Below are 24,192 nucleotides of genomic sequence, written 5' to 3'. Positions count from 1 at the left end.
AGAAAAAACAAACACTAAAATTTAAAGTTTTGCCAGTAGCCGCTTAACTTTAAGGCAGGCTTGACTGATAAAACTTTGACAATGAAAAAGGCTAAGAAAAAAATAAATATTTGTACTCCCATTTCCTAGGCTGAAAGAACAAAGGATTACCCCACGTGCATTTCTGCGAACTGCTGCACGGGGGACTGGGAGAACTTTCTAGATCAGGAGTCTCTAATGCAGTGCCCATAGGCAGCATGAAGCCTGCCAACCCCTTTCTTGGTGCCTGCCAACTGTTTTTACGATGTGGGTGAGGCCAGGTGGGGCTTTTGCCCAGCAAAGCTTCTGACAGGCTGTGCTGATTCTTAAAAAGACATTGCTCTGGCAGCAGCTGCCACCACAGCACAAGCTTTTCACCATGTGACCGAAGGTAAGCTGTGGCGGTCATTCTCTGGGTGGGCCACAAACGCGACAATGTGTTGGAATTCCAAAGGTGCCCACAAGGCTCGAAAATTCTGGGGACGTCTTTCTAGATCCGTGACCACAGACTTGGATTCTTTCCCCTTATTAGCGCAAGCTCTGCTCTGATCCTACACCTGCTTAACTGAGAAAAAGTTCTGCCACACTTGCATTTAAGGCATACAAGCAAACTGGGGGGTGGGGGGGAGAGAAGGGAGATAAGAGAATAATGGCACAGACTAAATTTCCTCTCCCCCACTCTACTAACATCATTGAGAGGGTTGAATAGTTTTCTTATAATCACTGAAAGGTGAGCAGGCAGATAATTGCAAAACAGTGGGGTGGGGAATTCCTAGCCACTTCCACTGGTCACCAGCTTGCTCCTCCTGTTCTTCCTCCCTGCACACTCCAGCCACTGCCCCCTCCTACCATATTCTCTCCCCCTCCCCCTCTTCCTTCCTTCCCCACCATTCCTTCTACCCCTGCCTCCCTCTCCCCCTCAACAAGCCTGTTAACAGCTGAAGCAAATCTAATCATCTCATCAGCACTCATAGCCATCTCTTGGGGCTGCCAAGTTTTCAAAGCTATCCTCCCTCCTGACTTCTAGAAGTAAAAAAAAAGACACTTTAAATCAGTATTATTTAAAAGCAACCTTGTATAGGAAAAATCCAACTCCCTGAAAGGATTGCACAGAAAAGGAAGTATTTTTCTTCCCAAGGGTGAGTCAACTGCTGGAAGCTGTGCTTGGGGACAAATCCTGCCAGTTGAATAGCTTGAGTGCCTAAGTGTGTATTTCATTTCCTGTTCCGAAAGGAAATGTATTGATGTTTAGCACACAGGGTCCTTGACTTCATTTCAAGCTTTGCTTGCTATCATGTCCTATTTGCTGCTTCTCCTCAAATTTCATGACAAAACCAGATTTTGTGTGCTTAAATTTTCCCAAGAGGAGATTATTTTCTTACAAGGGGCTGCTGATTGGTATGGATGCACTGGAGTCATAGCCGAGTACTATTGCATCTTACAGCAACAAAGCAAAAAAATTCCAGACTCTCAATTTATACATGGTCTCAGTGGGTACATTTTACCCAGCTACATGGTGACATTTTACTAGCTTCTCAAAAGAACACAGCACCCTACTACTACAAGCAACCAAGTGTTCTGGAAGGCAAATACGGTTATTGAAAACCTTATCAGGTCAGAGTAAACAAATGTATGCTTGCTCACATATCCTTTTTTCTCCCCCCTCAGTACCATTTCCCTGGCGAGATTATTTGTAGAGAGCCTTCAACCCAGTGAGTATTTGACATCTGCAGATCTTACCGACATGTAAATGTCAGTTCTCAGTGTTGCCCTTTAATCTGACATCTACTCTAAGCAGCTTCTCCCTGAATGAACCCATGTTTATTTCAGTTGATAATGGTGCCGCAACTTGCAATTCCCAAAGAAGCTGCAAAGGAGACATCCTGCCCTGCCTCCCCAATCCGCAGCTCACATAGAGCTTCTCAGCATATAAAAACCCAAATGGAGCTTTTGCCCAGCAAGACTTTTGACTGGCACTGCTGATCTTTAAAAGCTTTACCTTGAACGCTTGAAACTGCCTTATACTCAGGGCTTTTTGTTGTATGTTTATGTTTAATTTGATTTATACCCCCATCCTCCCCGCCAATGCGGGCTCAGGGCGGCTTACATCAGATCATAAAACAATGATCGCAATCATAAAATCAATAAAATCATAAAATCAATAAAATTCACTGCCACAGGAGGTGGTGGCAGCCACAAGTATAGCCACCTTCAAGAGGGGTTTAGATAAAAATATGGAGCACAGGTCCATCAGTGGCTATTAGCCACAGTGTATGTGTGTATATAAATTTTTTTTTGCCACTGTGTGACACAGAGTGTTGGACTTGATGGGCCGTTGGCCTGATCCAACATGGCTTCTCTTATGTTCTTATGTGACACAGAATGTTGGACTGGAGGGGCCACTGGCCTGATCCAACATGGCTTCTCTTATGTTCTTATGTGACACAGAGTGTTGGACTGGGTGGGCCATTGGCCTGATCCAACATGGCTTCTCTTATGTTCTTATGTGACACAGAATGTTGGACTGGAGGGGCCACTGGCCTGATCCAACATGGCTTCTCTTATGTTCTTATGTGACACAGAGTGTTGGACTGGGTGGGCCATTGGCCTGATCCAACATGGCTTCTCTTATGTTCTTATGTGACACAGAATGTTGGACTGGAGGGGCCACTGGCCTGATCCAACATGGCTTCTCTTATGTTCTTATGTGACACAGAGTGTTGGACTGGGTGGGCCATTGGCCTGATCCAACAGGGCTTCTCTTATGTTCTTATGTGACACAGAGTGTTGGACTGGAGGGGCCACTGGCCTGATCCAACATGGCTTCTCTTATGTTCTTAAAATCATTAAACACATATAAATTAAAACAGTATACAGTTGGTGCTAGATGAGATGTTACTCATTCTTGAGTAGAAAAAGCCCAGCAGGGATTCTTTACATATTAGGCCAAACCCCCTGACATCACCATTGTTTCGCACAGGGTTTTTTGTAGAAAAAGCCCAGCAGGAAGTCATTTGCATATTAAGCCACACCCTTTGACTCCGAGCCAGCCGGAGCTGCCATTCCTTCTCAAAAAAAGCCCTCCTTATACTGAATCAGACACTTGCTCCATCCCAGTCTGTACTGCCTACTCAGACAGGCAGCAGCTTTCCAGGGTCTCAAGCAAAGGTCTTTCACATCACCTACAGCCAGATTTTTTTAACTGGAGATAACATGGATTGAACCTGGGACCTTCTATATGCCAAGCAGATGCTCTACCACTGAACCATAGTCATAGCAATCTATTAGAAATCTATTAGTAATCCCAGGGCCGAAGGAGGCCCGATTGAAATCAACCAGAGACAGGGCCTTCTCAATTGTAGCCCCCTGCTGGTGGAACCAACTGCCAGATGAAGTGAGGGCCTTGCGAAACCTTGTGCAGTTCCGCAGGGCCTGCAAGACTGTCCTCTTCCGGCTGGCATTTAATTGACTCGGCACCGGTATTTAAGAGAAGTGGAAGAAGGCCATCACCACCGGAATAGCACCAAATCAATATTCTGTTTTAACTGTTTTAATCATTGAATAGCTGTTTTATTACTGAATGTGTAATTTTAATACTTATTAATTTAATCGTTTGTGGGATTTTATGTTGCAAGCCGCCCTGAGCCTGCTTCGGCAGGAAGGGCGGGATATAAATAAAATAAAATAATAACAAGTAAAAAACTGATTCTGAGAGAGTCCCAAGCATCTACATTACAGGCAAATTCACTCTTCCATGGGAAAAACTAGTGAACAGTCTGGTAACATCCTAAAACAAAAAAGGTCAAACAACTGGAGAAAGACTCCAGCCAAATCTAACAGCAAAGCAGTACACTGTACCTGCGGCTACAACAGCAGTAGCTATAAAAGCAAATTGCAAGTCTAATAACTGTCAGCAGAGGTAATTACAGTTCCTTTTGAAGGTAAACAAAAAGACCAAATATACTCACACTTTTCAAAAATACTGTTTCCTCTTCACTTCACTCCATCCCCTCAGCAGATAAGAGCAGTCGTTGCCTGCTAAATGTCAATGTGATTGACCAGTGTGGGTATCTTTTCCCACTGTGACAACTCACCCCCATTTGACAATTCTTAGAAGCCAAATCAGTTCCTAAGAAGCCAGCAGGAGTTCCTTCCCCTGGTGCCCCAGGGATATGCTGTTATATCAGATCTGGATCCAGATAGTTACTGAAATGTGTAACTACTGGACATCTTCCTCCTGCAGCTACCCTGAACAGGCTTAAAAAGTAGGACTTAAGGGAACTGTATTCAGATGGTACCTGACTTGAATGGCCCAAGCTGCACAGATCTTGGAAGCTAAGAAGAGGCAGCCCTGGTTTGTACCTGGATGGGAGACCACAAGGATGTCCAGGGTTGCTTTGCAGAGACAGGCCAAGGCCAACCACCTCTGTTCATCTCTTGCCTTGAAAACCATACAGAGACACTGTAAGCTGGCTGCAACTTTGACGGCACTTTCTACCACTATTTAGATGGAAACTGAGCATTCTTAGAAGCAACTAAAAGGGGGGAAAGACCATTTCAGGTCCTTTGCTTTGGACAGAGGCTCAACCTTCCACAAACAGTTAAGAAGCCAGCAAAGCAGTGTTGTTTATAGAACTGAAAGGGAAGATACATACAGAGTATTTCTATTCTAAACATACATTTGGTATCCCAAAATCTTTCTCAACAACAATGTGACAAACAGGATGGACAAAAGACAACTCTGATAATACTGCCTTTTTTAGAGCTGGAGTTTGCAGCTATTTCCTTTGAAAGGTCAGTTCTGTGGAAGTCAGCTGAATTTTTAAAAGTGGGTGCCTTTAGCCAATGCTACATGGAACTCATTTGTGCAATGGTTACACGCTTCAGAACATCTTTACTTGCATGGCACCCAGAGGTTTAAAGTCAGGATAAACACAGGACTTTATAGCCTGTGTTTTATTAAGTACCACTATTAAGAACATAAGAGAAGCCATGTTGGATCAGGCCAATGGCCCATCTAGCCCAACACTCTGTGTCACACAGTGGCCAAAAAATTTTTATATACACACACACACACTGTGGCTAATAGCCACTGATGGACCTCTGCTCCATATTTTTATCTAAACCCCTCTTGAAGGTGGCCATGCTTGTGGCCGCCACCACCTCCTGTGGCAGTGAATTCCACATGTTAATCACCCTTTGGGTGAAGAAGTACTTCCTTTTATCCGTTTTAACCTGACTGCTCAGCAATTTCATCAAATGCCCACGAGTTCTTGTATTGTGAGAAAGGGAGAAAAGTACCTCTTTCTCTTCTTTCTCCATCCCATGCGTTATCTTGTAAACCTCTATCATGTCACCCCGCAGTCGACGTTTCTCCAAGCTAAAGAGTCCCAAGCGTTTCAACCTTTCTTCATAGGGAAAGTGTTCCAGCCCTTTAATCATTTAACCACTATTGTACTTTGTCTTGCAGAAAGGACTTTTATCCTTCATGTGAGCTAAACACGAATGAAATTTATTAATGATGAAAAAGAAATTGTCTGGAAGTTCCCAGAAACATATAGCAACAATAGAGATGGCAATCCCATCCATTAGTAGGAATAACCACCACACCCAAGGCATTAATACTACTGCGCTCCCAGTTTAAGTAAAACTGGGGCAGAACTGGCAGTGGGTCATCATCACCTCTGTACCATACAGTGCTCATGCTTAATGACATCATGTGAAGCACACTGAAATCCCAGTCTAGGTCTTAAGAATCCCCAAATATGTCTTCAAAACCTGAAGCAGCTCATTGGGTAAGGTGGCTCACTCCAGTATTTACAAGGTTTACTTCTACAGACACCAACATGCATTCTCTTTCTCTAATATTTATTTCTTGTTTTAGCAAAATCCTACAACCCAGTGCAGTCCCCTTTTCCTGACAAACAGAACACCACTACACACAATTCAAAGTTATGGGCAAACTCCATGGAAGACCTTCTGTAGTGCTTCTAATAATTACATGCAACTTCAACAGTGTGAGGACGTCTAGTGCCCAGGCCCCACTGATGGACCGCCTGATGGCACTGGGTTTTCACTGTGTGACACAGAGTGTTGAACTGGATGGGCCATTGGCCTGATCCAACATGGCTTTTCTTATGTTCTTACTTTGCATTTTTATAGCAGGGGTGGCCAACGGTAGCTCTTCAGATGTTTTTTGCCTACAACTCCCATCGGCCCCAGCCATTGGCCATGCTGGCTGAGGCTGATGGGAGTTGTAGGCAAAAAACATCTGGAAAGCTACCGTTGGCCACCCCTATTATATAGCACTTCCAATTTTTGAAACACTTCACACATGTGTACTTTGCACTCCACTCAAGAGAGGCCAGAATTATTCCCATATTGTGGGGGGGGGGGGGGGGGAACTGAGGCTGAAAGACAACAAGGACTACCTAAAGCCACCTAATGAGTTTACAACAGACGTAACATTTGAACTCAGAACCTCCTAAAGACCAGTCTCTTAGCCACTATGCTATAACAGCTCCACAAGACACAGAGGTCTAGATCAACAAATTGTCAGCAGAAGGCACAGTTGTAGATTTCCCCCATCTTCCCCTCAGCTCAGCAGTTGCTTTGAACCCCTGGAAAGAGGATTCCTTGAGTCACAGGTCCATGTGAACAGAAAGCCACACGGATCAGGGGGGCACAGTGAAGAGGGAGAGCTTCATCGGCCACATGGATTTTTTCCATAAGGGTCCTGAACCCAAGCAATAGTTGTCCTGGGACTTAAAAAAGACTGCTGGGGTGGGGGGAATTCACATGTCTTCCACTGTAAGTTCATTAAATCCAAGCCAAAAAATGATGCACTTTGTGCCAAAACAGTGAAATCATGGATTTAGCCTAAAATCCTCAATATGATAGTCATTTACTAAACATACTAAACTGTCCAAGTAGGTTATATATCTGCGAGAGTAAACATCTCTAATAACTTTACAGGACCTACCTTTTTTTTTCAAAATATTCATCAGCTGGCCTTGATATGTTTTATCAGACTATGACCTGGCACAAAGCCACCTTAAACTGCTTCCTGTCTCCCCAGATCCCATCCTATACTTGAGCAAATTAGACATACAACCTCAATGATACCCTAAGCCAATATTACTCGGTCATTATGCAAGAATCAGTGGTATTTTTCCCTTATCAACTGCAGAACCTGAACAAGACACTTTACCCCAGTGCGATTACCTTCAGTCATTCCTTTCATAACCCAAGCACAAAAATATTTTATTAATGCTCATTTTCCTTATTCACAAAGCCATGCCAAACCTCCTTCATGAAAATTCAAACTTCCTTTCCACGTTATTTACATCTGCCTTTCCTTCCTTACTTCCTTTCCTTATGCAAAAGCCTTAAAAGTGTAGCACAGGATGGATTTTTTTAAAAAAAAACCTGCACCAACGATGACTTCTGCACACAGCAAACCAACAAGCCAGGTATTTACACAGTACCAGAAGTGTGCGGGGAAGCAGATAGGAGCACTTTGTTTGCACTATTCCACTAATCAGCCTCAGATATGTTGTTAAGGAAAGAAAGGCTCAGACTATGTAAATTTCAGCGTTTTTCTTAAATAGCGGGGAGTTTTATGTTATTGTTAAACTCGCCTCCCCCGCAAAAACAAAACATTCTGGGACAAGCTCATTGGATGCAATTTGCTATGCTCTGTGTTCCCATGCTCTGTACTGCCTGGAGGAAGCCTCATTGGGCAGTTTGCTGTCCTCCTCAAGTATAATTAGTATTGGTCTAAGCGACAGTGTCAGTGCCCTCCGTGGCTTACCCATTTTTAAAAAAAATCCAATTTAAGTCATCTTAAGCACTAAAAGCTAGCCAGCGGTGGTGGCTGGGAAGTGCCATCAAGTTGCAGCTAAGAGTCAGTTTGGTGTAGTGGTTAAGTGTGTGGACTCTTATCTGGGAGAACCGGGGTTGATTCCCCACTCCTCCACTTGCACCTGCTGGAATGGCCTTGGGTTAGCCATAGCTCTCGTAGGAGTTGTCCTTGAGAGCCCTCTCAGTCCCACCTATCTCACAGGGTGTCTGTTGTGGCGGGAGAAGATAAAGGAGATTGTAAACCACCCTGTCTCTGATTCAGAGAGAAGGGCGGGGTATAAATCTGCAATTCTTCTTCTTATGACACACCCCATGGGATTTCCAAGGCAAGAGTAGTCCAGAGGTGGTTTGCCATTGTTGGCCTCTGTGTAGCGATCCTGGATTTCCTTGGTGATCTCCCATCCAAGTAATAATCAGGGCCAACCTGGCTTAGCTTCTGCAATCTGGGTGGATCAGACACGTGTGGGCCAACCAGGTCAGAGCAACAGATGAGCAAATGTGGCTTGCCGTTGTCTACCTCTGCATAGCAGCCCGGGACTTTCTTGGTGGTCTCCCATCCAAATACTAACTAGGGTCGACACCCTGCTTAGCTTCCATGATCTGAGGGGATCAGGGTAGCCAGGTCAGGGGAAGAGACGAAAAAGGTGGTTTGCTATTGATCTCCCATCCAAGTACTAATCAGAGCTGACTCTGCTTAGCTTCCAAGATTGCGTTAGCCTGGCCCATCCAGGTCAGGAACTCTAACTAGTCTACAGGCCAACATAATGGATAGTAAGCTTGTTACAAGACTGAACTGAAAGGCTTTGTTACTTGTTGCAGGCTGGGCTGTCTATGAGGCTATGATGCAGGCCATAAAGACCACCTATTATTGTTAGCAAGACATGGAAAAACTTCTGTAAGGAAGATGGTCAGCTAGGATGAAGAAGAAGATATTGGATTTATATCCCGCCCTCCACTCCGAAGAGTCTCAGAGCGGCTCACAATCTCCTTTCCCTTCCTCCCCCCACAACAGACACCCTGTGAGGTAGATTAAGATATTGGATTTATATCCCGCCCTCCACTCCGAAGAGTCTCAGAGCGGCTCACAATCTCCTTTCCCTTCCTCCCCCACAACAGACACCCTGTGAGGTAGATGAAGATATTGGATTTATATCCCGCCCTCCACTCCGAAGAGTCTCAGAGCGGCTCACAATCTCCTTTACCTTCCTCCCCCACAACAAACACCCTGTGAGGTGGGTGGGATGAAGTGGGAAGGCCAGGATCACAAGAGAAGGGCAGGAGGACTCTCAACAGAAGTTCAGATTTTGCATTAATTAACTGTAGGAACATCGCAGAGAGGAATGCAAGGGACAGAGAAGCAATGAGGTAGTGCAAACATTGCCACATCCCACCAGCGTGCATGTGGTCAGAAGATAAGTGGGCAGCCTCGATAAGGAAAGATTTAACAGAGCAAATCCCAGTCAGCTGAACACTTTTGAATCACCCTGAAGCTCCTCAGCAGACTCTTTAGTAAAACTCTGCTTACTTATTTCAGTCATTTTTACTCTGTCTTTCTGCCCATTGGGGAAGAAGAAGATGATGATATTGGATTCATATCCCGCCCTCCACTCCAAATCTCAGAGACTCACAGAGGTTCACTATCTCCTTTACCTTCCTCCCCCACAACAGACACCTTGTGAAGTGGGTAAGGCTAAGAGGACTCTCACAGCAGCTGCCCTTTCAAGGACAACCTCTGCCAGAGCTATGGCTGACCCAGGGCCATTCCAGCAGGTGCAAGTGGAGGAGTGGGGAATCAAACCCGGTTCTCCCCGATAAGAGAGCTCTGGCTGACCCAAGGCCATTCCAGCAGGTGCAAGTGGTGGAGTGGGGAATCAAACCCGGTTCTCCCAGATAAGAGTCTGCACACTTAACCACTACACCCAACTGGAATCATGTTAGCTTGCACAGTTCTGCTGTCTATATACCAGAGGAGAAAGGTGCATGAAAGCATCAGACAAGACTGTTTGGAGATAACTAATTTATAGGATCGCTGGAAGTCAGAAGTGATTAGACAGCACTTAAAAACACACAGCTTCCTGTCACAACTAAAGTGCTAGACTACGTTCTGGGAGAGCCAAGTTCAAATCATCACTGTGCCATGAAGACTGCTGGGTGTCCTCAGGAAAGCCACTCTCTTTCAACCTAACCTACCTCACAGGCGGTTTCAAGGGTAAAATGGCGAAAGTGGGAAACCAATGAACACTGTTCTAAAATCCCTGTTGGAAGGGCAGGATAAAAATGTACTAAAAACAAACAAAATAGGACAGCTAAAAGGAAGGTATGACATAGTGCAGGGGTGGCCAATGGTAGCTCTTCAGATGTTTTTTGCCTACAACTCCCATCAGCCTCAGCCAGCATGGCCACTTCACTGCTCACTCCCAACTCTAAATCATTTATGAACAAGTTAAAGAGCATGGGACCTAGTACTGAGCCCTGCGGCACCCCACTGCTTACCGTCCTCCACTGTGAGTATAAATGGGCAGTCTTCGCAGTGGAGGACGGTAAGCAGTGGGGTGCCACAGGGCTCAGTACTGGGTCCCATGCTCTTTAACTTGTTCATAAATGATTCAGAGTTGGGAGTGAGCAGTGAAGTGGCCAAGTTTGCGGATGACACTAAATTGTTCAGGGTGGTGAGAACCAGAGAGGATTGTGAGGAACTCCAAAGGGATCTGTTGAGGCTGGGTGAGTGGGCGTCAACGTGGCAGATGCGGTTCAATGTGGCCAAGTGCAAAGTAATGCACATTGGGGCCAAGAATCCCAGCTACAAATACAAGTTGATGGGGTGTGAACTGGCAGAGACTGACCAAGAGAGAGATCTTGGGGTCGTGGTAGATAACTCACTGAAAATGTCAAGACAGTGTGCGTTTGCAATAAAAAAGGCCAACGCCATGCTGGGAATTATTAGGAAGGGAATTGAAAACAAATCAGCCAGTATCATAATGCCCCTGTATAAATCAATGGTGCGGTCTCATTTGGAGTACTGTGTGCAGTTCTGGTCGCCGCACCTCAAAAAGGATATTATAGCATTGGAGAAAGTCCAGAAAAGGGCAACTAAAATGATTAAGGGGCTGGAGCACTTTCCCTATGAAGAAAGGTTGAAACGCTTGAGACTCTTTAGCTTGGAGAAACGTCGACTGCGGGGTGACATGATAGAGGTTTACAAGATAATGCATGGGATGGAGAAAGGAGAGAAAGAAGTCCTTTTCTCCCTTTCTCACAATACAAGAACTCGTGGGCATTCGATGAAATTGCTGAGCAGACAGGTTAAAACGGATAAAAGGAGGTACTTCTTCACCCAAAGGGTGATTAACATGTGGAATTCACTGCCACAGGAGGTGGTGGCGGCCACAAGTATAGCCACCTTCAAGAGGGGTTTAGATAAAAATATGGAGCACAGGTCCATCAGTGGCTATTAGCCACAGTGTGTGTGTATATATAAAAATTTTTGCCACTGTGTGACACAGAGTGTTGGACTGGATGGGCCGTTGGCCTGATCCAACATGGCTTCTCTTATGTTCTTATGTTCAGCATGGCCAATGGCTGGGGCTGATGGGAGTTGTAGGCAAAAAAAACATCTGGAGAGCTACCGTTGGCCACCCCTGACATAGTGGAACGAAAGGGCTGGCTCCTCTTACATCAGGATCTCTCTCTCATTTTGGCCAGAAATGTCATCAGGGGCTCCTTATTAAGTATGATCAGGCTGGACTCTGCTGTTTTACATACCAAGGTTCAGCAGTCAACTGAATGGGGATGCGGGTGGAAGGGCACAATGCTATGAATTGCATTTTTGTTTCACACGAGGCATACTTGAATGCATTAAAATAATTACTTTACTCTCAAATTACGTATAAAAATATGCACAAAAGGACAATTACAAGGAGCCCACAAACCAATTAAATCCCGCCAATTTACATAAAGTTTATAACCCTTCCTAAACAAAGTCATTGTGCAGGCCTCCCTGAAGACGCACTCCAAGGGACCCGCCTGAACACCCAATGGGAGTCAAACCCCACAGCTAAGAAGCGACAACAGAAAAAGCTTTGGAATGGCAATCATTCCAAAGTGCACTTCTCTGAGTGGGCAAGGATACAGGGATTGCCAATACACTCAGTTGAGAGGAACATAAATATCAGAAGAGGCATTCCTTCAGATATGTAGGTCTTGGGTCATTGAAGGTTTTATATTCTTACAAGGGGATCAGAAAGACTCACAGAGGACTATCACTGGCTGCTAGCCACCGTGACTAAAAGGAGCCTCCACATTCAGAGGCAGCAAACCTCTGAATACCAGTGCAGAGGGCAACATCAGGGGAAGGCCTTGGTCTCTATGCACTGCTGTTGAATCTTCAGAGGAACTTGCTGGCCACTGAGTAAGACTGGATGCTGCACTAGGTGGTTCACTGGCCCAATCCAGTAGGTTTCTCCTTATGTTCTCATGACAAAAACAGCGCTTTACGTTGAACTGGGACATATGCAGGAAACCAGTGCTGAGTTTCCAAACCAGGTGAAATATTATTAATATAATTTGCAACTGGATAATAGTCATGCTGCAGAGTTTTGTCCTAATTCAAAATTCCAACTTGTTTAAGGGCAGCCCCACATAGAGTACATTGCAGAAATCCAAACCTGCTAGCAAGGGTAAGTATGGCTAAGTCAACTGAGTCCGGAAAGGGTATTTATCTACATGCTAAATATTGACGGCAAAACGTCAGTTTAGCTACTGCACTAACTTTCTTTTCAAAAGAGGTGGAGCAAATTAAAAGGGCTCCTGAGCGCCTCACACAATCAGCCCCTTCTAGGGAAGTCCTATCTAGGGTAATATCACAATCTCCTCTATGATACCAGCTTCTCCAACCACTGCATCGGGATTAATTTTCAAATTGTTCCTTCATAGCCACTTGACCAAGGCATCAAGACGGAGACAGCTGCTTCTGGTGAGTCATGAAATCTACAGCTGGGTGTCAGCAGTACATCAGTTACACCAATGCTCCAGAGAATATCCCCAAATGGTCACACAAAAATATTCATCATAAAGGAGACTTCTCACACAGCAGCCACAATGATCCACTCCAACATCCACCACCATCACTCTCAGTATCTGATAGGCTTAAAGAGACAGTGAATAAAAGAAAAAGAAGAGATTGGATATACCCTACCCTTCACTTGGAAGTCTCCTTACAATAGTTTTTCCCTTCCGTTCCCCACAACAGACACCTTGTGAGGTAGGTGAGGCTGAGAGAGATTTCAATAATTGCTCTTGAGAGCACAGCAGTGGAAGACCTGTGACTGACCCAAGATCATACCAGCAGGTGCAGGATTGGGGAATCAAACCTGGTTCTCCCAGATCAGAGTTTGCACGCTTAACCGCTACACCAATCTGGCAGCAGCAGGTCACTCCCTCTATGTCCATGTCACATCACAAACACCACTACATCAAAGCACGACCAATAGTAGTGAACCACAATTATCCATCTGAAGGCGGAGCGGGATGTGGCTCAGTGCTGGAACATCCACTTGATATGCAGAAGGTTCCAGGTTCAATCCCTGGTATCTCCAGTTAAAGGATCTCACCATAGGTAATATGAAAAACCTCTTCCTGAGACCCTGGAGAGCCACTGCCAGTCTGAATAGACAATACTAACCTTGACAGACCAATTGTCTGATTCCGTATAAGGCACCTTCATGAGACAGTCCACCAGAACAACCAAAGACATCTCTATCCATGATACAGGACTGAAACTGGATTTAAATGGATCAAGGGCAGACATGTCAACTAGGAAATTTTAGAGATTCTTTTCTGCCACAATTAAAGATTAACAATCCTGGCAAAAGGGCTGCTCATGTTCTCCCTGAAAGAATTAAACAACTGGGAAAAGCAAAGATCTGAAGTACTGGTGGTTATCTTCCACAACCACTAGGATCTTGTCAACAGAAATCAAGCTGAAATGATCCAAGCAAGCAGGGCTGGGTGGCACTTCACTGCTCTTAGCACATGTAATGGAAAGTCCACGTTGCAGCAGATCATAGGTACTTTATGTCCAAAGAACTGTGCCAAAGCAAAGCAATCCACAACAACCAGGATACTGCAGGATCTGGACAGCAGTATCCTTTATGGTCTTGGAAAGCCCTACTCCTGCTCCAAGGTGCTGAACCACAGCAACCTGAGCCAGCCAGGAGCCTCAAGGGATTCAGACCTTTTACCACTCCTGCTCCCAGGCACTGAATCCACAGCCACCTGGGCCAGCCAGGAGTCCCATGGGTTCTAAACCTGCTACCAGAGGATTTTCAAGCTTCCCAGGTTCTCCTCTGAGGCTATCTGCAAGCTCTCAGAAAGTAACTCCAGACACCCACAAGATAGGAAACGTTCCAGTTTAATAAACTGCTCAAGTTGCAAAGAGTGTATGTTGAACTAAAAGTATTCCTAAGGCACACCCAAACCAAATAGATGCAGGTCCTCTGCACAGTTCTTGCACGCAGGCTTGAAAAAGAAAATCCATCTCATGCCATGCAGTCCACATTGTAGGGGGATCCATGACACAGCCCCTACTCAGCTGTTGATGGAATGCCGGCTTCTCACTCCCCAAGGGAGGCATGTTTTCAGACTTCCATGCTTCAGTCCATGAACCAATCAGGGCATGCTTAGATAATTGGCACCAGCAAGTTGAAACAGACACCCAAGGATAGTTTTCCTAACTGCCAAAACCTACAGGTGAATGTAGTTAAAACAAGCATGTTGCTTTTAGCATGTCAGCTCAGGGGCCTGTGAAAGCTTACAGGCTAAGAAAACTGATAAACCCAACAGCATAAAGGCTTAATGACAGCTATTCCTCACAGTCATGTTTGGATACAGCAATGGCATGATACAGCAACCCATTCTGTGACCCTCCACAAAAAGTTGAAAGTGTACTTCTGACCAAGGAACCAACCAGCTACCACTGTTACAAAGCATACAGAGACAGACAGCAAGCAGTAGGAATACAAATGGCCACCCTCTGCGGCAAGAATAAAGATCACAATAATAAGGCAGAAGAGGGAAAATAAGTTCCCCGGCAGTACAGAGCAGCCCTAGATGATGTCTCTTGAACACAGAGAGAGCCCACCCAGGTGTAAACTGAGCATTTCCTAATACAGTTGCAAATCCTCACATTAGAAAGGGTTAAGGCGGGCAGAATGAGCGTTTAACTCTCATCCCAGGGCTTCCAGCATCAAGTGTATTCCCAGTTATTCCTTCACAGAGATGAGAGAATCACAGAAGAGAAAATCCACCCATTTAACCCTTTTTGAAAATTGTTCTTTAATTGCATTCCATCATCAAACATCTAAGGCAAAAGTTGTTTTGGATTCTTTACCGTTGCTCACTGCTGGATGCCGAAAGATTTCACATGCCAATTATCAGAGGCAGACAGAAGGGAATGCCTTCTGGAAGAAGCAGGGTGATAAATTTAAGCCAGAAAAACTATAACCAAGAATGGCGTAATCAATATTAACTGATACAAGGGCAAGATTCTAAATGTTGATTAAATTTTATGTATGATTTCAGCCCAAGTGAGAAATACTCTTAAAACAGGGGTGGCTAAACTGTGACTCGGGAGCTACATGTGGCTCTTTCACACATACTGTATGCCTCTTGAAACCCTCACCATCCCATTGGCCAACTTGGAGAAGACATTTTTTTCTTTAAATAACTTCTCCAAGCCAAGCCAACCAGCAGTCTGGAGAACACATTTAAAGTTGCTTTCATTCCTCTCCTCCCTCCCATCTATCCGCCTGCCTTCCTTCCTGTCTTGTGGCTCTCAAACATCTGACGTTTATTCTATGTGTCTCTTATATTAAGCACGTTTGGCCGCCCCTGGTCTAAAACGACACTAACTCAAGCTCTCTGGGTTCAATATGACAAGGTTTTTTGTTTTTTTGGTTATTTATGGTCTGCCTTTCTTGCTGAGACTCCAAGCCAATTACATAGCATACAGTACAATCAACAGCATGGGATATCCAATGAACTGTGGAAGAGGGTTTGGACTACAGAAATCTGAGAACAAACAGAACTCTGGAACAGCTGAAACAAACTAGGAGCTTTTAAACATGTTATGTTAAGCAGGGTCAAAACTGATTAGTCAAGACTGGACCATACTTACAGGGATAGCTAGCAATAGTGTATTGTTGGCCACAGTCCCTAACCCTTTACCAATGACCTTTCTGACAACTTCATTACAGCACAGTCCACTTCACATGTGCAAAAAACCAAAGCTGAATAATTCTGCTTTGCATAGTTTGCTGAAAGCCAATGGAAGTAGCCTCTGAGTACATTAGACAGTAGCACTGTCCAGCCCACCAGTTAAGATTGTCTTCTCTTGGTGTCCCCGCCTGCAAAGGCTTGGCAGGTTGCAACAGGAGGCAGAAATCTGTCAGTGGCAATATCTTGCCTTTGGAATGCCCTTCTTTGAGGCTTGCTTCAAACTCACTTTCTTTTAGAGTTTTCAGTGACAGGTTCCATTTTTAAAAGCGGTTTTATGGTCTTCTTCTAACCTGTGTTATAAATATCATTTTAAAGCTGCTCAACATTTGCTTAATGCTGTTTTTATGTCCTTGGCTTATGTTTAAAGGCTTGTTTAGCTCTGTTATATTCCTTCAGTTGGCAATTGTCTCAAGCCATTCTCTGGAGAAGCAGCATATACCTTGAGATTACTGAAGAGCACCCAGTTCCAAATGGTCCAGTGGTTTAAAAAGCCCACCCTGCCTACGTACAACAGACATCTCACACATTAGATCTTGTTCCGTACTTAATTCAGGGTGACTGTAACAAATTGCAGCATGCATTTCTCAGCCTAATTCTGCCCTCCCTGTTCAGCAAACCAGAAAGAATAAAAGGGAACAAAATATTATAATTAACTGCATACACCCATGCCATATTTTGCTAGTTGATGCAACGATTCACCTTAACTGATTTGTAGTCAAATATTTTCAGACGTGAACACTATGATCCCAAAATCAAGAAACTGCTACTCACAACGCAGCTTTTGTTAAAGCTGAAATTTAGTACATTTCAATGTGATTTAAGCATCATTCCCCCTCCCCTATCATTCTGCACTTGTGACCACAAAGTCTTTGGGAAACTTCTCCAATTTTAAAGAGGCTATAATGCTCCAACTATCCGAGAGCTACTGTTTGCTGATGATGCTGCACTCGTCTCCCACTCGGTATCAGCTCTGCAGCATATGACGTCCTGCTTTGCAGAGGCTGCCAAGCTATTCGGCCTAGAAGTTAGTCTGAAGAAGACAGAAGTTCTCCACCAGCCTGCACCCCAGGAAGATTATCACCCTCCCTGCATCACTGTGGGTGAATCAGTTCTGAAGACAGTCCAGCAGTTCAGCTACCTGGGGTGCATCATCTCCTCAGATGCCAAGATCGACAAGGAGATTGACAACAGGCTGGCAAAGGCAAACCGTGCATTTGGCCGACTGCACAAAAGAGTGTGGAGCAACAAGCATCTGAAAAAAGGCACAAAGATCAATGTTTACAAAGCGGTTGTGATGACAACCCTCATCTATGGCTCCGAATCGTGGGTTTTATACCGTCATCACCTGCGACTCCTTGAGCGCTTTCATCAGCGCTGCCTTCGCACCATCCTCAACATCCACTGGAGTGACTTTGTGACCAACACTGAAGTCCTCAAGCGGGCAGAGGTTACCAGCATCGAGGCACTGCTGTTGAAGACGCAGCTGCGCTGGGCAGGGCATATTTCTAGGATGGAAAACCACCGCCTTCCCAAGATTGTCCTGTATGGCGAACTCTCCACCGGCCATCGAAATAGAGGGGCACCAAAGAAGAGGTACAAGGACTCCTTGAAGAAATCCCTTAGCACCTGTCACATCAACCATCACCAGTGGTCTGACCTAGCCTCAGATCGCAAAGCATGGAGGCACACCATCCACCAGGCTGTCTCTTCCTTTGAGAACGCACGCATAGCTGGTCTTGAGGACAAAAGGAGATTGAGGAAGAATCGCACTGCTACAGGACCAACCCTACATCAGACTTTTCCCTGCAGCCGCTGTGGCCGGACCTGCCTGTCCCACATTGGTCTTGTCAGCCACCAGCGAGCCTGCAGCAAACGTGGACTATTGCACCCTTCTTAAATCTTCGTTCGCGAAGCCAAGCCGAGAGGATTTTGTAGTACCTGTTTGGTATTATTATTTCCAAAGTTTGAGGAATGAGGAGGCTAGAACCACTGATGGTATGCAAAGATGAGACTCAAAAGGGCAACAATAATGGCCCTGAGATAAATGTTTAAAGGACAAGAGAAACAGCATTGCATAGTCCTTTCACCATTCGTCAAATACAGGAACTTGCTTCAGTCGCAACTCTGCAAGCAGCAGGAGATCAAGCAGGTAGCAAGACTTCTACATGCATTACTTCTTCATCTTTACACAAGTTAACATTTAAGGGCCAGTTTATACCATTAGCTGGAATAAGAAAGCATTTCCTGGATTGTATGACTACAGGCTGCACAATCATATAAAAAAATCAGGGCAGGAATCAGGTTTTTGCAAACAAGAAGCATGCAGCACAATTACAGTTTACAGCTGAATAGTCTAGGAAAAGCTTTAATTTGTGATTGCACCAACTGCATAAACTGGTTCTGAATTTTATGCACTTATACGGGAGATTACAAGTCTCAGAATACAGCTGCACAGGCATTACAAAAACAGCAATCATTACTGAAGGCAGATGAATAAGAGAAACTGGTCCAAATAAGCAATTAATATCTGGGGATCAATACATCAACCACACCCTTAGGCTGCACTGAAAGCCACTGTTTTCCCATAGACTAACTTCATGGTGGCCAGTTATTTCCCTGCTGGATGTTCCTCTGAAACTGAATGCATATTATATTTACTTATTTACACCATTTATAGTCCATCTTCCTGAATGAGACAAGTTCTGGCTCCGCTGGTGGACCTCCTGAAGACACCCGAGTTTTGGCCACTGTGTGACACAGAGTGTTGCGCTAGATGGGTTGTTGGCAAGACCCAACACAGCTTCTCTTATGTTCTTATGACTCAAGGTGGATTATACAAAGTGAATGAATGCACTCAACAAGAAAGGATGCTCAATAAGCAATGAAACAAAATTTGGGTTGTAGAACCAACCAGAAGTCTAAGAAACAGAACCGAAGCAAACCATGAGTGATAACCCAACACATTAAATGATGCAAAATTACACAATAGGATCCAACACACAGTAAACTATACACAGTAGTAAGAACACAAGAAGAGTTCTGCTGGATCAGACCAATGGTCCATCTTGTACTACAGCCTGTCTCACATACCGGCCAACCAGTTCCTTTGGATGGCCAACAACAGGGCATTCAATCCAAGGCCTTCCTATGAAGTTGAATCCTGGCTCTGGGATTTACTGCCTCTGAATGTGGAGGTTCCTCTCAGTCCCCATGGCTAGTAGCCATTGACAGATCCATGAAGAATGTCTACCTAATCCCCTGTTCAAGCTGTCTCTTCCTATGGCCTTCACTACATCCTCTGGTGGCAAATTCCACCTTTTAATCACTCCCTGTGTAAAGCAGCATTTCCCTTCGTCTATCCTGATGTAAAGCCGTGTTTCCTTTTTGTCCATACAGACCGTAGTCCCCAATAATTTATTCAAGTAATTTTGTGAAACCTTTTGTGCCGTGCTACCCTATTGACTGCACAGAAAAGCCTTCCCGAATAAATCGTTTTTGTGCAGATTCACCACAGGACAGCCACCACATACAGCTGAAAAAAGGTGTCAGGGGCCAAGAGGATGAGACAGGAGTGGAAGAACCAGAGATTCAGCAGGACTAACATGACAGAGGGGCTACCAGCCGAACAGCACTTAATCGTATCCGCATCCGACCACACAAGCATTTTAAAACAACCACACTCCTAAGCAAGACACAAATATGCAATCCCGTTTCCACACCCTTCTCCCTCCAAACATTCAGAGAAACACCAAAGCAATGAGGACGACCACACCTTTCCTCCTAATAAGTACAGCTTACCAAGCTTTTCCACCAGCTTCAGCATGACACCCCCGATGTGGACTTCCCCCGTGACCCTCAGAGTGACATCCCTGTTCAGGTCCGTGACATGGACGTTCAGCTCCCACGTCCCATCCGCATAGCAGCCATCTGGCATCCGTATACCGTCCAGAGCCATGGTTTCCTCCTTCCTGCGATCAAGAAGCAAAGGAAACAGCATTCATTAGCTAAGCAGAAGCCTCATGCACACAGTCCTCCCCACTCCCAATCACAAGGGGAGGAAGGACACAATAGTGGAGCTCCCCTGAAGTCAGCCGCAGAGAAGAAGCAAGCTGTCTAGCTCCTCGGCTCAGTTTACAAAGAACTCAGTAAGGAGGCTGGTAAAGGGGGAGGGCGGCACAAACTTCCAGCTGCCCGAAACAACAACAACGCCAGCTTAAAAAGTATGCAAGCTGAAACCTTATTTAGCTCCAAGTCTGCCTAGCAGCTTCATGTATTTAAAGAAAGAGTTACTTCAGAAGTCCCCCTATTCAGTACCTCTGCTATCCTTCCAGCCCAATGCAGTTTCATTTATTCATTGCCTCGGTCAAACAAACAAATACATCATCCATGTTTTTAAACAACGCCCCCAAGTATTTAAAACTTGTCTGATTCAACCGTTGTTAAGAAAGACAAAGTTCATATGCGCCCTCCAAAACCTGCGTTAAAGGGAGCTGAAGGAAAACCCACGGTGAGAATGCATACCAAAGTTGCCAGTGCAAATGGTTCAGCATATACAAGTCTTCCCAAATCCTTGATTCATCAACGTTTTCCCATCTCCCCTTCAAGAAAATATACGTATTTTTCGCTCCATAAGACGCACCTGAGCATAAGACGCACCTAGTTTTTAGAGCTGTTTGTGTGAATTTAGAGGCATTTGTGTGAATTTTTTGCAGTATTCGCTCCTTAAGACGCACACACTTTTCCCTCCACATTTTTTTGGGGAAAAAGTGAGTCTTATGGTGCAAAAAATACGGTAATTAAACACACACACAGTTTAAACAATCCTCATTTTCGTCTGAGCAGCCTGTGGTGGCGACTCATGCGGTTTCTTTTAAAGGGACCAGAAATGACTACGTGATGGGATTCTGCAAGGCCATGGGAAGAGGAGGAAAACTGACCTTCCAGAGGAATAGGAGAAGCAGACGTGCGCTGCTTGTTCCCTGTCCACAATGTCCATCTTTTCTCTCTCCAGCATACAACTCAGGGCCTGGAACTTCAGCCCTTTGAGACACATCTCCCAAAAGAAAGGGCAAAGATAGTGTGAATGCAATACAGCACTGGGGGGGGAGCATTAATTTTAAAGGAGGAGACCGAAAAAGAACTGCTGGGAGACACAGAAGCTGAGATCGCACACCATGAATAATGCACTTTCCAACCAGATTTCACTGCGTGAACTGGCAACATCCAGTTGGAAAGTGGATTGAAAATGCATTATTTAGTGCAGGGGTGTCAAACATGCAGCCTGGGGGCTGAATCAGGCCCCCGAGCATCTGGCTGTCTTTTCTTCTCCCTCTCTCTTGCTTCCTTCTGCATCACAGCTTGCTCAGTCACAAAGAGCTACATTGGCTGCGGCCCCTCCCTTGGGGAGGAAGGCGGGGGAGACAGAGCTTGCTTTGCCCTCAATTGCGCAGCAGAGCTACTGAGCCAAGCCTCTCTTCCTTCTATTGGCTGAGACTCCTCCCCCTCCTGGTCCCCTGAGGAAGGAAGGAAAGAGCCAGAGCTTCCTTTGCCCAGTTTGGAGAAATACAAAGAAAGCACCATTAAGACCAATGAGTGCTAATGTTTTAACCATGTTTCTTCTTTTTAAAAAAATCTTTAATTGTGTTTGTCTGTGTCCTTTATAAAGTTTACATCTCTGCTCCTAATCTTAAATAGGTACACATTTGGTCTGGCCCAACATGGCCCAGTCCGACAAGGTCTCATTTATGTCAGTTCCGGCCCTTATAACAAATGAGTTTGACACCCCAGAATTTAGGACCAGAACCAATGGGTTAAAATTAAATCAAGAGTTTCCAGCTCAACATTAGGAAGAACTTCCTGTTAAGAGCTGTTTCTCAGTGGAACAGGCTTCCTCGGGAGATAGTGGGCTCTGTTTTTAAACAGAGGCTAGATGGCCATCTGACAGCAATGAGGATCCTGTGAATTTAGGGAGAGGTTCGTCCATATAGTCAAAGTGATGGTATTCCCAGTAGTAATGTATGGCTATGAGAGCTGGACCATAAGGAAGGCCGAGAGCAGAAGAACAGATGCTTTTGAGATGTGGTGCTGGAGAAGACTCCTGAGAGTCCCTTGGACTGCAAGAAGATCAAATCAGTCAGTCCTAAGGGAAATCAACCCAGACTGTTCACTGGAAGGTCAGATGCTGAAGCTGAAGCTCAAATACTTTGGCCACCAGATGAGAAGGCAGCACTCCCTGGAGAAGATCCTGATGCTAGGAAAGCCAGAAGGCAAAAGAAGGGGACAGCAAAAGATGAGATGGCTGGACAGTGTTACTAATGTAACAAACACGAATTTGAGCAGACTTTGGAGGATGGTGGAAGACAGGAGGGCCTGACGTGACTTTGTCCATGGGGTCGCAAAGAGTCAGACTCCACTGTGTGACTGAACAACAACAAAAAATTGTGACTCCTGCATTGTGCAGGGGTTTGGACTAGATGACCCTGGAGGTCCCCTTGCAACTCTATGATTCTACCCCTGATTTAATGTGTGTGATTGCAGCCAGAAAGAGAAAAACCTAGACAGAGAGGCTGCGATCACACAAACTACATAATGCACTTTCAATCCACTTTCCAACTGGATTTTACTGTGTGTGTGAACTGGCAAAATCCAGTTGGAAAGTGCACTGAAAATGGATTAAAAGTGCATTATTTAGCATGTGTGATCACAGCCAGAAAATCCCAGACACGAGCCTGCATAGGAGAACCCAGACGCATGTCTGCGTGTGCGAAAGGGAAGAACCCGTGCAAAGAGATAGATCCAAATGGGCAGCCGTGTTGGTTTGAAGCAATAGAACAAAGCCGTCAACAAGTTTCACCTCTAAGAACAACTAAGTTTTATTCAGAATAGAAGCTTTCGTATGCGCTAAGCGGACTTCATCAGACAAAAATGGAATGGCAAGCAGTCCTAAATATAGAGAAAGTGGTCATTCTGAATCAAACTTATTTGGTCTTAAAGATGCTACTTGCCTACCGCTTCGTTCTGCCCACTTGGATCTATCTCTTTGCATGGGTTCTACCCTTTTGTGCTTATTCATTTGAGGAAAAAATAGCAATTTTTTAAATCTGATATTGGTGTTTATATCTCCCAGAAAGTTCCAGTTTTTGCCCTTGCAGCAAAGAAAATACATGCCAAGGTGGCAATGTGAACTTTTAGATTTATGTCTACATCGTTATTATTGCCATTGTATTACATCTGTTGTTATGCCCTTGTTATACCTTATATGATACTTTGTATGTTTTAACATTCTTTTTTTCTTTACTTTTTACTTTACTTTACTTTTTCTTGAGATTTTTGTAGATTTGTAACAGCCAGCGGCTAATGACAACACATGAACTGAGACAGTCTTAAAGGTGCCACTTGTCTACTGTTTTGCTCCCATGCAAAGAGACAGAGGCCAATTTCACACAAGACCTTTAATCCTAGTTTAGCCCTGTCCTCAAACTGACATTCTACATTAAAATCAGAGAATCATATAGTTGGTTTCTCTGATTCTAGCGTAGAATAACAAAATAGGAGCCAACTGTATGATTCTACGATTCTAAGATAGAAGGAGGCTTTTAAACAGAGGCTGGATAGCAATGGATCTGATAGCAATGAAGATCCTGTGACATTAGGGAGAAGTGAGTTTCCTGCATTGTGCGGGGGGTTGGACTAGATGACCCTAGATGGAGGTCCCTTCCAACTCTAGGATTCTTCAGGAGGTGGTGGGCTCTCCTTCCTTGGAGGTTTTTAAACAGAGGCTGGATGGCCTTCTGACAGCAATGAAGATCCTGTGAATTTAGGGGGAGGTGTTTTTGAGTTTCCTGCATTGTGCAGGGGATTGGACTAGATGACCCTGGAGGTCCCTTCCAACTCTAGGATTCTTCAGGAGGTGGTGGGCTCTCCTTCCTTGGTGGTTTTTAAACAGAGGCTGGATGGCCATCTGATAGCAATGAAGATCCTGTGAATTTAGGGGGAGGCATTTGTGAGTTTCTGCATTCTGCAAGTGGTTGGACCCTT

At 44.8% G+C, this 24,192-nt stretch overlaps 1 protein-coding gene across 4 annotated transcripts in view; it reads right to left on the bottom strand.

The window, feature by feature from the left end:
- The window catches only part of FERMT2 (FERM domain containing kindlin 2), a 146,155-nt gene extending 125,853 nt beyond the window's left edge, over nt 1-20,302 (bottom strand). For 3 of the 4 annotated variants that reach the window (XM_060261113.1, XM_060261114.1, XM_060261115.1), the window contains exon 1: nt 19,954-20,192. In XM_060261113.1, coding sequence (XP_060117096.1) covers nt 19,954-20,152 — 199 coding nt within the window. In that variant the 5' untranslated portion in view covers nt 20,153-20,192. Of the gene's footprint in view, nt 1-19,953 lie in introns of all 4 variants that reach the window. The other variant, XM_060261112.1, reaches the window with a different exon arrangement.
- Between the last annotated feature and the right edge of the window lie 3,890 nt (nt 20,303-24,192).

This window comes from Heteronotia binoei, chromosome 21, assembly GCF_032191835.1.
Source record: "Heteronotia binoei isolate CCM8104 ecotype False Entrance Well chromosome 21, APGP_CSIRO_Hbin_v1, whole genome shotgun sequence".
Lineage (NCBI taxonomy): Eukaryota > Metazoa > Chordata > Lepidosauria > Squamata > Gekkonidae > Heteronotia > Heteronotia binoei.
The sequence above is the reverse complement of the archived record's forward strand: the minus strand, read 5'-3'. Positions and strand labels throughout refer to the sequence as shown.